Here is a 14,385-nt window from a genome sequence, read left to right as displayed (position 1 = left end):
TTCTGAATTTCTCCTTTTGTCTCCATAGAGCTCACTTGCTATTTTTTTTAGAATGTGGTGACCTGATCATTGATAATTGTACTGTGTTTTCTCCTTTCACTTGAGTTTCTGCCTCGCTGCTCTGTGTGACTGCAGAGCACTTTGACTCAGAATTGAGGGGCTTTGTGGATAATCCGCCTGATGGGTGTTCTAGGGCTTTCCATTTTCTTAGTCTTTATCTCCGACTCCAGGCCATTTTGGGGCTTTAGGGTGCATCTGTTACAAAACCAAGATTCAGGCTTGACCCTGGAGGTTGAATTGTGTCCCCAGAGGTTTGGATCCAGGATTGAATCCTGAATCACTCTAAGGACGCATATGAGCCTGTCAGGAAACTTAGAACAGGACTGTATTTCCCACAGAACCAGGTCCCTGCCAGGCCCGGAGTCAGATGGCCCTGAGCCCTGTGTGGTATACTGCCTCCTTGTGAACCCAGGGCTGCTCAGCAGGGAAGTCACCTCTGGTGCTAGTGGACCTGATGTCCCTACTGGGGTACATATAACTCATGTTAGTCCGTAAGCACTGTTTCTCTTTTTAAAAGTCAAAATTTCTTAATTATGTAAATATAATTTTTATTTTCCTAAACTTGCTTGGTCCCCCCCGTTCTCTGTACCCTGATGATGGTCTTTTGTCTGACTTCAGCACGGAGCCGCCGATGGTCCTGAGTGCCCTGCAGTGTTCTTGGAAAGACTGTGCTTTGAAATGAAAAAGGGGTTTCGGGAGACCATGCTTCAGCTTGTCCTGTCGCCCCTGAATGTGTTTGTCAGTGACAACTACCAGGTAAGGTGAGAGTGAGTGTGGTAGAGATGTAGAGGTTTCCTGTTACTTGTTAGGGGGTTAACACAACGTGTTAGCTGCAGTGCCCGGAGCACTGGGCCCTGTGAACCAGAGATGTTGCACTGAACCGCAGTGAGAAGTTTTGTGTGTGAGAGCTTTTCAAGAATCGTTTTCATTTTCCTTTTCTTTCTGCCATTTCCTGTTTATGTGATTCCCAGTTATATTTTATATCTATTGTTTTTTGAAATGTTAAGAAATACCGTTGAAGAGCCCTGGCCGGTTGGCTCAGCGGTAGAGCGTTGGCCTAGCGTGCGGAGGACCCGGGTTCGATTCCCGGCCAGGGCACATAGGAGAAGCGCTCATTTGCTTCTCCACCCCTCCGCCGCGCTTTCCTCTCTGTCTCTCTCTTCCCCTCCCGCAGCCAAGGCTCCATTGGAGCAAAGATGGCCCGGGCGCTGGGCATGGCTCTGTGGCCTCTGCCTCAGGCGCTAGAGTGGCTCTGGTCGCAATATGGTGACGCCCAGGATGGGCAGAGCATCACCCCCTGGGGGGCAGAGCACCGCCCCTGGTGGGCGTGCCGGGTGGATCCCGGTCGGGCGCATGCGGGAGTCTGTCTGACTGTCTCTCCCTGTTTCCAGCTTCAGAAAAATGAAAAAAAAAAAAAAAAAAAAAAAAAAAGAAAGAAATACTGTTGAATTTTCTCATTTATTTGTGGAAGGGAAAAATGTAGAAAATGTTGATGGATTCTGCTGAAAATCACAACCTAAGTATTGCTCATACCCAGTGCCACAAATCTTCAGAACAGCGTATGTGCATGGCCAATGACTGATCCTTTTCACCCAACATCCCTACTTTGTTCATTCTTTCACAGTGTCCCTGGAGCTCTTTTGGAAGAGAACCAGTGATGTTTATCAAATGGTAGTCATTTACAACCTTGGGTAGATCATCACTTTATAATCATTTTTTAATGCCAAGTAGCTTTTTTTTGCTACCACTACTTTAGGGCCCTTCCCTCCTTTTAGGCAGGTTGTGTGCTTTGGAAGTACGAATGGATTTGTACAAGGCCAAGTGAACATGTAAGTGGGAACGTGAATCTGATTCCCCAGATCATCAGGGGATGGTAACTTACTGTGGGTTCTGTGTAGTAGCTGATCATCTTATTTCAGTAGCATACCTCCTTTTTACTTTTTTTGCTATAAATTATTTTTTTTCTACATAGAATTTAATTTTCTTTTTTCACATATATATTTCACATAGCTGAGGTCACAGTAGCTGAAACCTAACACTGTCTGCTTGTTTTGCCACAGAATGTGCTTCCTTTATTATGAATCTTTCATTTCAAAATAATAATAGACTCACAGGAAGTTGCAAAGTTAGTACAGAGAGTCCCCGTGTCATATTCCCCTAGTTTCCTTCAGTTGACCTTTTACATAATTATAGTGCAGTGTCAAAGCCAGGAAGTCGACATGGGTGCAGCACGTGTGTGTCGCGGTGTGTTTGCTCACCACATGTGGACTCCTGTGGCTGCCACAGCGGTCAGGCTGCAGGGCTGCTCTGTCACCACGAAGGCCTCACTCACATAGCACTCCTGTTGTAGCTGACCAGAGAAACCTTAACAGTGACTCTGTCCTTCTCTTTCTAATTAGCGGGTCATGAGCCTGGGTTGGTCTTTTCTCTGGGAGGCGAGCGTGTGGAGAGGAAGCCCACATCCTTGTTTTCAGTCTGTTGAGGAAATTAATGAAGGTGAAAAGGCAGTGTCCCTGTGGCTGAGTGCTAGGGTCTCAGCTGAGTGCCTGCTTGCTTATGAGGACCTGATGGCCCTTCAGCATTTGCCTCAATCACTGTTCTCAAAAGGCTTGCCCAGATAGAAAAACATGCCATCGAGCTCCCAGTGAGAGCTCACATTGAGCGTAATGACTGAGTTATTGACAGGTCCCTATAGGGATCGGGTGCCAGGCGTGGTTTACCTGGGGCTAGAGAGGAGCAGGTGGAGTGGAGCACTCAGGGCACAGAGTGATGGGCGGCGTGGCTGCCAGCCGCTGCCCTGTGCTGTGCCCCTGACGACCGGGCCTGTCTGCTCCTTCGCTTGCTCTTCCTGAACTCACCTGCGTTTGTGGTGCGGGCTTATCCGTTCCTCAGCCCTCTTCTTCCTTTGTCTCCTTACTCCTCATGTCCTCTGTGGTAGCAGGCTTCCCATTTTTATGGTCTTCATGGTCTTTATTGTTCCCTGTTCTTTTCTTCTTTTTAATATTTTAATCTCATGATTTCTGTCTTCGCACAAGAGCGTGGCGTTCCTGCCCGTCAGAGCAGGAGTTCCTCCACTCGGAGATCTGCATCCCTTTGCCCTCTTGCTTTGTAGTTGGGCTCTCGTGGGTAGTGTCACTGCACATGCTTAGCTTAGACTGCTCTCTCAGTGACCGTGTGTTAGGAGCTTGTGGAGCCTGAAGCCCTATTTTCCAGATACGGTAGCATGTTTTTACTGTCTGTCCCTCAGCAGAAACAACAGGAAATGATATGTGATTTTCATGTACTTCTTGCTGTCTGTTCTTGTTTTCAGCAGCGACCCCCTGTGGATGAAGTGCTCAGGGAAGGTCACATCAGCTTGTCAGGTCTGCAGCTGAGAGCACATGCCATGTTCTCAGCAGAAGGCCTCCCTCTGGGGAGCGACTCCCTGGAGTACGCCTGGCTGATTGATGTGCAGGCTGGCAGCCTCACAGCTAAGGTCACAGCACCACAGGTACGTCCAGTCCCCGTGCACTGTCTCCTGCCTGTTCCCCCCCCCCCCACCCGCCTGCCCAGCAGCGTGTGTTTGCCCTGGGCGTGTCCACTGCCTTCTACTGATGGCTCTCTGTTCCTGGCCTCACAGCTCTCCCAGCAATGGGTGAGTCAGGTCTCACTTCTCTGAGCCCTGTCACCTGACAAGTGTCATTTCATGGGTCTTTAAAGCATAATACTTTAAAGAATTTCAGATTTTCTTTGGGAAAAACAGTCTGAGATGTATTACATACACAAACGTATAAATATTAAACCTATGTTAGTTGGTTCTCCACTGTGGGAACAATCTTCTTTTCCCAGAGCAGAGAATAATTTTCTACAACTTTTGCTTTTTTGTGTATTTCTTAAGTAGGATTTGAAAGTAGCATTTATGAGATTAAGGGTTAGGTAGCACGGTGCTTTACTTGTCATGTCCCAAAGCAAGGTGACACCACTGCACCTGCCGTTAGTGATTGGCACTGGTTTAAAAAAATGAACATGGGTTTCTTTGTGAGTGAGCCTGGTTTGGAGTGCAGATTGTGAGCCTTAGGGTCAGTTCCCCTCCCTCCACCATCCGCCCCTCTGTGTGCTTGGAAGACTCAGAGGCCTTAGGGATTATCTAGTTCTAGAATGGAGCACTCAAATTCAGCTGAGTAGCCATTTTACCGAACATTTCACCTGCTGAGCCACATTTTTATGATAATATACATACTTATCTCAGCATTTCAAAAGACTGGAACATGGCAGAAATGACCATATTCAATTTTAATAAAAAGTTACAGAGGCAGGTAGTAGCATCAAAGTGAATAAAGACTGTAAGTACCTTCTATATTTGAAAAAAATTATTGGCAAACAGTGAAAGGTAAAATTGTAGAAATAGTAGGAAAATGAATGAACTGCAGAGGAATAATTTACATAAAAATGGATGAAAATAAATATATAATGGAATGTATTAAAGTGGATGAGAAGAAGTATTCAGTGCTCTCCCTATTATCCACCATTTTCTGTCTCTACATTTACAAGTAAAAACTGAAGCACATAATAAAAACAGCTTGTTTTCTTACAAGCCATGCTAACCCTGCAGGACACAGGCCTTTAACCTGAGGATTGCTAGAGGCTCATGTGTTTATAAATTGCACTTAAAAGAGGAAACATTTTCTTCTGCAGCAGAATCTTGACCTCAGTGTTTCCTGGGAGGTTCATGATTCAACTAGTGCTTTTAATATTTATGTCATTCTTTGTATGTTTTAAAAGTGAAATTCATGTTTTCCAGGAGTTTAAATTATGTGCTTTTTAGGTGGGGATAATACTGAGTATACCCATGGGTTCAGTGTTTATCAACAACTCTAATCAGTTGTAGAACTAGGGGTTTTTAACTAAAGATTTGATGAAGAATTGATATATATTTACATAAACAAAAGTACTTTAATCTTCAAAATACCCAATTTTCCCAAATTGTAGTTTAATTAAGTACTCAGATTTCACACTAGAGCTTGGTTGATTATATGCTGAGGATTCCGATTAGTCGTATGGAAAGAAAGAGATGACCTTCAGGAAAAGGACTTGCTTTAGAAGTTGAACTTTTCAGTTGAAATGAGTTTTCACTTGGCATTGTATTTTGCCAATCACAAATGAAAAGGGTCACAAGCTTATCAGTGATGTCCAGGTGGAAAGACCCTGACTCTGGCTCACAAGTGACTATGCAGCAGCAGGTGTAAGACGGAGGCGTTTGCGCTCTTTTGAGCTCTTCATGTTGTTGGTGAGTGTTTGAGCTCTGAGCACCTGTCCAGTGTGCTGACACTACTGCCAACCTGTCCTGTTCGTTTGCAGTTGGCCTGTCTGTTGGAGTGGGGGCAGACGTTTGTTTTTCACGTGGTCTGTCGGGAGTACGAGCTGGAGAGGCCCAAGTCAGTAATACTGTGTCAGCACGGGATCAACCGGCGCTTCTGCGAATCCAAGGTACGTCAACAAATAGATCAGCAGTGTTATAACATGTATGGATTTTTTAAAATGACGAATTGAGATATCAGCTTTAAAACAAACGCACATAGCCACGAAGTAAACACTATAGTTTGGTTTTTTTTCACTTAATAAAACTATTTTTGCAAATTCATAGCCAGTTGTTATATAGTGGCAAATACCTAAAATACAAGGTAATTATTAAAACATGCATTCACAAATAGAGGTACAAAAATTATATCTTCTCTCTGACACTTCTACTGTCGACACTCAAATCTTATTGCATTATTGCACCTAGCCTTGGGATCTGGCTGTGTATTTATATAGAGACTTAGAAATTAAAGCAGCAGGAAGTTAGATTCCTTGCACGACATTGTTGGAAGACCCCTCTCCTCTCCTGTGGTGTGACTAGTGACGGTGGCCATTTGCCAGGCCTCCTGACTTTACTTCCTATGTTCTCTCCCCACCATTGTATGACCTCAACTCAGGGTCATTACAGCACCTTCAAAACCAGGCACAGTGGGCCTGACCAGGCAGTGGCGTAGTGGATAGAACTTTGGCCTGCGACATAGAGGACCCAGTTTCGAAACCCTGAGATTGTTGGCTTGAGCGCGGGCTCATCCAACTTGAGTGCAGGGTCACTGGCTTGAGCCCAAAGTCGCTGGCTTGAGCAAGGAGTCACTGGAGCCTCCTGGTCAAGGCACCTATGAGAAAGCAGTCAATAAACAACTAAGGTGCACATTTATAAACAATATTGTGCACAATTCATACAACTATGAATTGATGCTTCTTATCTCTCTCCCTTCCTTTCTGTCGGTCTTTGTCTTCTCGCTAAAAACAAAACAAAAAAACCAGGTGCAGTGCTGTGAAATGCAGACTGTTATTTTGTAGTCAGCACTGTTCCTTATGAATTTGGTGGTGGGGAGCATTTGGGGGGCAGGGAAGAAGTATGCTCATTTCAGAAAACCCTGAAAACATGGCAGTTTCAAAGGAGAAAAGTAACTTCCCCCAGTTCTCCAGCACAAAGATCACCATTGTTAACAACTTAGTTTTTCCATTTTCTTTCCTCAGGGTCTCTTCTCTCTTCCTTTCTTCTTTCTTTCACTATACAAACTATGCCTGTTTGCTAATGTGTACCATAAGGTGAGCGTAATTCATCCTGCTTTTAATTTTATGTCCGCCCCCCAAAAATCTATGATTCATGCTTATTTACCAACAATAAAGGAAACAGCTACAATTGATGATAAAAATTAGTTTTCTTGTTATGCACACATCACCAGCCTCAGGAAATCAGTTCCTTCATCACTTATCAGCCAGTCAATCTCTCCCAGAAAATTCACACAGGCTTAGAGGTGCCTGCTCCTTTCTTTTTTCTTTTTAGACTCAAAGCTTTTATATTCCATTGAAAAATTTTAAAACTCAATTCTATTGAGGCATGATGTACGTACAATAAATTCACCCTTTTTACATTGTACAGTTTGAGTTTTGACAAATGTGATGTATACTGGGTCACCATTAGCTCCAGCGAGGACCTGGAACATTTCTGTCCCCTTAGACAGTTCCTTCCTGTCCCTTTGCTGTCAGCTGCTGTGCAACCGATGTGCTTTGTCGTTTTAGATAAGTTTTTTTAGGTCCACTTTATGTAGAGGAAATATATTCTTACTGAGCATGGGCCACTGATAAGCAGTGACATGCTGGGGCCAGTACTTGCTCAGGGGCTGTTTCCCCAAGAAGCTCCTTGAAGTGGGGTGTGTATGTTTTGTCCATGCTAAACATGACCAAGTCTGTGTGTTCAGAGTAAAGCAAAATTAAATCTATGTGGCTGTCCTAGATGTTATCATAAAACTTATAGTTGATATACTTGTGGGTGTGTGTAAAAACAAGTGTGTATGTGCATGTGTTTGCGTGTGTGTGTGTATAGAATACTCATGAAGAATATTGCAACTTTAAATTACAGTTCTTATAAATGTATAGCATTGTTTGACTCTTCCTTGAATTTCTGTAAGAAGTTACATATGAGTTCCTTTTTTTCTTTTCTTTTTTCCTGTATTTTTCTGAAGCCGGAAACGGGGAGAGACAGTCCCGCATGTGCCCGACCGGGATCCACCCGGCACTCCCACCAGGGGGTGACGCTCTGCCCACCAGGGGGCGATGCTCTGCCCCTCCAGGGCATCACTCTGTTGCGACCAGAGCCACTCTAGCGCCTGGGGCAGAGGCTGAGGAGCCATCCCCAGCGCCCGGGCCATCTTTGCTCCAGTGGAGCCTCAGCTGCGGGAGGGGAAGAGAGAGACAGAGAGGAAGGAGAGGGGGAGGGGTGGAGAAGCAGATGGGCGCTTCTCCTGTGTGCCCTGGCCGGGAATCGAACCCAGGACTTCTGCACGCCAGGCCGACGCTCTACCACTGAGCCAACCAGCCAGGGCCTATGAGTTCTTTTTAAGCTTACTACTTGCCCCTTTTGAATGAAAATGGTACATGTTACTTATGATTGTTTTCTAATTGGTAGGCCTTTAATTGCTGATGATTTTGTTTACCATTATTAAAAAGTGAAATTTAACCTACCAATTTTGAAAAATACACACACGACCAGAACTATCCCATCTTTTTTCATTTTAGTTGAGTTGTATTCCTGGGCTGTGCCCAGCGTCAGATGACTTGAAATACACTATGATTCGTTTGGCCGTGGATGGAGTTGATGTTTACATTGTAGAACATGGCTGCGCCACGCACGTAAAGGTATGTGTTCATCTGGTTACTGGCCAGTGTCGTTTTTTTCCATTTTGCCAAACCAGACCTCTACTTCGCGAACTGCAACACATTTTTTATTTGCATCTCACCAAGTACAACAGAATGCTAAAAGCTAGCTTTCTACTTTTTACTCGTTCATGTTCCCTTCCAGTCTTATTTATTTATTTTTTCTAGTCTTATTTGTTAAGGCACACCTTCCCTGACCTTCCACTCTAACTAGCCTAGCAGTATTGCACAGCAGAGGCACAGGCGAGAGCTTGCTTTGCAACAGAGAGTGGATCCCTGATGTTTCTCAAAATAGGATTTTGAATGCCTTTACATTTTATACATTTGTGGCTCCTGCCTGGCCCCTGAAAACATTTGTTTGCCACCTCTGCTTCAGGAGTGACTGGTTAGAGTCCAGCTTTATTATGATCTGAGACTCCTTTCCTTATCACCCTCTGACTTTTTCCTCTTGTTTTCCTTTGGGCTTAATTTCTTTTCTTTTGTCTTTTTTTAAAAATGAAATGTTTTTATTCTGTTGCATTTGTTTTTTCTATTTCTCTTTCCCCTTTTTTCCTTTCCCTTTCTTTTTTTCAACTTGATATATTTCCCCATGTATAAGACACACCCCTTTTCAAAAAATTGGGGGTCTACATACTAGGTGTCTTATACAGTGGTTGTAGTTTTTTTATTTGTATTTCTCAGTTTTTCAGGCAGAGGAGGATTTATATGGATTTTATGATGAATAAGACTTGAGTTCAATTACTTTAATGTAATACTTTTTTTTTTTCAAATTTCGGGCCCCAAAATTAAGGTGCATCTTATACATGGGGAAATATGGTATTCTGTCATTTCCTCTAAGTTGCTGAAAAACTGCAGATACCAGAGTTTGGTCTCATTGTCTTTATTCCCCTTCAGATGGGTGCAATCCGAGTTGCAAACTGTAACCTCCACAACCAGTCGGTGGGGGAAGGGGTCAGCGCGGCCATTCAGGACTTGCAAGTGCGACAGTACATGGAGCAGTTGAACAGTCCCAGAACGGGGCTGCAGCCCGCGGTCCTGCGGAGGGCCTGCTGGCTGGAGGCGGGCTCAGCCAGCCTGGGGCTGGTCACTGTGGATGTGGCCCTGGCGGCCGACCACCATGCCAAACATGAGGCACAGAGACTGTTCTTAGAAACTCATGATGCCAGGACGAAGAGGTAAGTGGAATTTAAGGGGAAAATCGCTAGGTTACTGGAGGCAGTTCTATTGGGAGCAGAGTAAGAGCATTCTAAATAAGACCTGCTATGACTGTGTCCCTGCGTGGTGACTCAGGGACCTTCAGCTTTGGGTGCCTTTGTGGATATCTGTTTACGAGGAGTTTTGGGAGCAGGTGTATTCATTTCTGGATAAAACCAGAAAAGTTACTAACCACGTAGGCTATTAGTGTATTAGAATAGTGTTTCTGGAAAGTATAGTTTCCAAATCACAAACACCAACATCTCCTTAGAACTTGTGAGACACGTGATCAGGCCTCCCAGACCTCCATCAGAATCAGGGGTGGGCCCTGGCTGTCTATAGTTTGTTTAATGAGCTGCCCAGGTGATCTCGTCAAGTTCAAGGGTGAGACCAGTCTTGGGTTATGTGGGGCTGAGGCAGAGAGCTGACCTCTGCCATGCAGCCCCCGTGGACATGTTTGTCTCAGGCGCTTTTCACGTGTGATACCATTTCATCTTCACAACAATCTTGTTAGGTGTATCAGACCATGATTCTACAGGTGAGGAAACTTAGGCTCAGAAATCTCACTAGGCCCTGGCCTCTTGGCTCAGTGGTAGAGCATCGGCCTAGCATGTGGATGTCCCGGGTTCAATTCCTGGCCAGGGCACACAGGAGAAGCACCCATCTGCTTCTCCACCCTTCCCTCTCTCTCTTCTCTCTCTCCCTCTCTTCTCCTCCTGCAGCCATGGCTCAACCGGAGCAAGTTGGCCCTGAGCACTGAGGATGGCTCCATGGCCTCTGCATCAGGTGCTAAGAAGAGCTTAGTTGCTGAGCAATGGAGCAATGCCCCAGATGGGCAGAGCATCGAACCCTAGTGGGCTGGCCTGATAGATCCCGATTGGGGCATATGTGGGAGTTCATCTGCCTCCCCTTCTCTCACTGAATTAAAACAAACAAACAAACAAAAAACCCAAAATCTTAACTGGCTGTCCAAAGTCCTGGCGTTACTAAGTGGCACAGCTAGAAGCCCAGTTGGAATTGGAACCCATGTCTGGGGGACTGCAGAGCTTGTATTCTATGAAGCTTTTGCTGTACAAATGAAGTATAAATTGTGGAATAGATAAGGCCTTTTATTTTGATAGTGCTTTACAGTATTTTTGCTGAATGACTAAATCTTAACACTTTAAAGTAGAGAAGTGATTTGAAATTGATAGCAGCTAATTAAAGCAATTCCCCAAACTCTCCCTCATCCTAAGGCCTTCTCACCTAGTTTTCCTCGGTCTCCCCTGCACTACTGTTCCACTTCTAACTTGGTACGTTCGTTCTAGCTCATCTTTAATATCTCAGATACTTCTTGTTGAAAGATTCCCATTTTCTTTGTCCTAACACCCTGTTCTGTACCTCACAGCACTTGCTGTAACTTACGCTTAGATATTCTAGTCTGTGGCCTTTGTCTGCCTCTGTGCTCAAAACTTCACACGAGTGAGACTTTGTGCCTAGGCACAGTGCTAGGCACATAGAAGATCGTCAAGAATCTAGGTGAGCTTGACCAGGCGTTGGCGCAGTGGATAGAGCATCGGACTGGGATGCAGAGGACCCAGGTTTCAGACCCCGAGGTCGCCAGCTTGAGCGCGGGCTCATCTGGTTTGAGCAAAGCTCATCAGCTTGGACCCAAGGTCGCTGGCTCGAGCAAGGGGTTACTCGGTCTGCTGAAGGCCCACGGTCAAGGCACATATGAGAAAGCAATTAATTAACAACTAAGGTGTCACAACGAGAAACTGATGATTGATGCTTCTCATCTCTCTCCCTTCCAGTCTGTCTTTCCCTATCTATCCCTCTCTCTGACTCTCTCTCTCTGTCCCTGTAAAAAAAAAAAAAAAAGGCCTGACCTGTGGTGGCACAGTGGATAAAGCGTCGACCTGGAAATGCTGAGGTCGCCGGTTCGAAACCCTGGGCTTGCCTGGTCAAGGCACATATGGGAGTTGATGCTTCCAGCTCCTCCCCCCTCCTCTCTCTCTCTCCCTCTCTGTCTCTCTCTCTCCCTCTCTGTCTCTCTCTCTCCCTCTCTCTCCTCTCTAAAAATGAATAAATAAAAAAATAAAATTAAAAAAAAAAAAAAAAGAATCCAGGTGAATGAGTATGGAATGGAAATGGTGGTGCCGATTTTGTCGTCCTGTGAGGGCCCAGATGCAGTGAGATGATGCATGTGAAAAGGGGCCACAGCTGTAACTCAGATCTGTGTTACAGAACAGTTTTTAGGAAGGGTGGGGAGTTAATACTGCCAGATGTGTGTGGGGTTTTCTCCGGAGCCTGAGAATTCTGAATACATTTTCTCTATTGTCTCAATTCTCAATACTTCATTTAGAATACTTATTACAAAATTATTATAATTTTTTTCTCTAAAATGTAGCATAGTGCTTTATTTTGGTTTTATTGAAAAATAATTTTTACTTACCTCATATTTATAACATTTGGGTGTATTAAATTGGCCATGTGAAATAGGCACTTTTATTGCTAAAAGTAATGGGATTATCTATTAAACATCCATACTAATAGTTTTGTCCATTTTTTAAATTAATGCTTAAAATTTTTAGTCCTTTTGAGAATATTTACTGTTGCTCTTGAACTGGATTTAAATTATTTTTAAATTTGCTTCTTCTTAGCTCTTTGGTTTTTCTTTTTCAATGTATGCTGTATCCTCTCTTATTATTCAAAAGACATACCACCGTAAAAATCAACCTTTGTGTTATCTTTTACGAATATTAACAGTGAATTTATATGTGACTGTATGTCAAAAAGTTTTTTTTTCTTAACAAGTTCGTGTTACGTTGCTGTTTCTCATTTGCTGTGTTGGGGGTTCTGTTCAGGCTGTGGTTTCTGTGGCCCGATGACACCCTGAGGAGTAAGAGGTGCAGGCACAGGTGTGGCTGTCTGGGTGGCTGCAGGTTCTTTGGTGGCACAGTGACGGGCTTGGACTTCTTCAAACTGGAGGAGCTGACCCCATCCAGCAGCTCTGCGTTCTCCAGCACGAGCACAGAGTCCGACATGTACTACGGGCAGTCTCTGCTGCAGCCAGGAGAGTGGATCGTCACCAAGGAGGTCCCCAAGGCTGCCGAGGGTAATGGTGTGTGTGTCCATCCGTTCTTCGTCCCCATCCTCCAGTTACTTCCTCCCGGTGCTGTTTCAGGGGAAGTTCTGCGTTACTTTGTCCAGCTCAGGTTTTTGAGCTGTCTTAAGGTAGGATTTGATAATCTGCCTTTGTTTGGGAGGTGATTTAACTAAAGCCAGATAAGAAGTGAGTTTTTCAGATTTACGCAAGGCAAAAAGTACATCCACTATTCATCCAAGCTTATTCTAAGATTTCCTTCCATGTCATTATTTTTTGTAGAAGCCAACTTCTAGAAGTACACTGTAGAATAGTTATGCTTCAAAGCAACAGTTGTTTTACCAGTTTTCTTTAATAGGGAAACCATCAATAGTAATATTTTTACTATTGCCCCCTTTTACAAAATAGTCTCCTTATCACTAAAATTGAACATGTCAAGAAGTGAAATGGGGTCTGTAGGATAGCCTGTAAGATAACTGCAAACGCACGCATTTGGTATGAGCAGTGAATGGTGTATTCATTATCTGTTAGGTTTAGATTTATCTTGTCTCTTTTGTCTGAAGACTTCAGAAATGGATTTTCCTTTGGGCCTCTTAGTTGTATATTCCTACAATTAAATGCGATGTTTACTGCTTAAGTTGCCATGCTGTCAGCAAGTGAAATGTAGAAAAGTCTTGATATTTCACCAATATTTAGCCTTTTCCTTTGTCCATTCAAAAACATTAGTTTAGCACTGCCTTTTGTGAGCAGACAGGTGAGAAGAGTCACTCTGAGAGCTTGTGGGGTTATTTCCCATGTGCAAGGAGCTTTCAGTGGAACGAGCTGGCTTGTACATCAGGTCCCTGGTCAGGTGGGTTTTCACTGAATATTAAGACAGATGTATATGAATTATTTTTAAGGTTTGGTTTCAGTAGTTTTGCTTGTAAGAGCAGATTATCTCATAAAACCAACACCAAAACTTCTTGATGTATATAGGGAAGAAAGTGACTAAGTACAGTTTTAACTTCAGAGTCTCCTTTTAATATTACTTTCTTATATTTGAGTAATTTTGTTTTCAAAGGTTTTCACAGGCATTTTCCCATTGAATCCCCATGCTACCATGTGAGTTTTATATCATCCCTGTTTATAGTGAATAAATGGAGACTCCTCACCAGACGAAGGTGCATGAAGTCATTCAGCCAAGTGTACAGCTGAGCAGAAACTAGAATCATCCCTCCTGCCCCTCCCCCCATTTGGTAACGCACAGGGCTCTTATCACAGGCCTGAGACCATGCTCCAGGTTAAAGAAGACATGACAACCAAAAATGCCACAATATATGACCCTAGATTGGATCCTATACTAGGAGGGCAAGAGTGCCTAAAGGACGTAATGGGGTCAGTTGAGAAAGTTGGAGAGCATGTGGTGGATTAGCTGGCAGTGCTGTACAAATATTAAATTGATCACGTCCATGCCTACACAGTGGTTATATATTGTTCTTAGGAATTATTGCAAATTACTCTCAGATGGTTTGAAAAGTATTATGTATATTATATATACAGAGAGTAAATGGGGCAAAATGTTTAAAATAGGTAATTCAAGTGAAGACACATGGTGGCTTTGTGCTAGTTATGAAAGTTTTCTGTAAGTTTGAAAATTTTCAAGTAAAAGGTCAAAACAATTTACTGTCTGTGGACTCTGGGTTCACACTTAGGTGGATACTCCACTTTGTGAAATTACATACCTGCTCTTTTAAAACATGATTGTACTTAAAAATGGAGTTGAATTGAGTTGCCATGTTTTTCCTAAGTTGCTCATGGAACGACTGCACCACGTGACCGAGTGTTGTTCG

The 14,385-nt window shown here is 43.8% G+C and overlaps 1 protein-coding gene across 9 annotated transcripts in view; it reads left to right on the top strand.

The window, feature by feature from the left end:
• BLTP1 (bridge-like lipid transfer protein family member 1) overlaps positions 1 to 14,385 on the top strand; it is a 143,718-nt gene that overhangs the window by 47,540 nt on the left and 81,793 nt on the right. For 6 of the 9 annotated variants that reach the window (XM_066233754.1, XM_066233765.1, XM_066233794.1 and 3 more), the window contains exons 22-27: positions 679 to 816; positions 3,371 to 3,550; positions 5,398 to 5,526; positions 8,140 to 8,259; positions 9,172 to 9,452; positions 12,318 to 12,574. In XM_066233754.1, the coding sequence (XP_066089851.1) occupies positions 679 to 816; positions 3,371 to 3,550; positions 5,398 to 5,526; positions 8,140 to 8,259; positions 9,172 to 9,452; positions 12,318 to 12,574 (1,105 nt within the window). The remainder of the gene's footprint in view (positions 1 to 678; positions 817 to 3,370; positions 3,551 to 5,397; positions 5,527 to 8,139; positions 8,260 to 9,171; positions 9,453 to 12,317; positions 12,575 to 14,385) is intronic. The other 3 variants (XM_066233805.1, XM_066233743.1, XM_066233732.1) reach the window with 2 other exon arrangements.

The sequence above is a fragment of the Saccopteryx bilineata genome, chromosome 1 (genome assembly GCF_036850765.1).
Source record: "Saccopteryx bilineata isolate mSacBil1 chromosome 1, mSacBil1_pri_phased_curated, whole genome shotgun sequence".
Lineage (NCBI taxonomy): Eukaryota > Metazoa > Chordata > Mammalia > Chiroptera > Emballonuridae > Saccopteryx > Saccopteryx bilineata.
The sequence above is the reverse complement of the archived record's forward strand: the minus strand, read 5'-3'. Positions and strand labels throughout refer to the sequence as shown.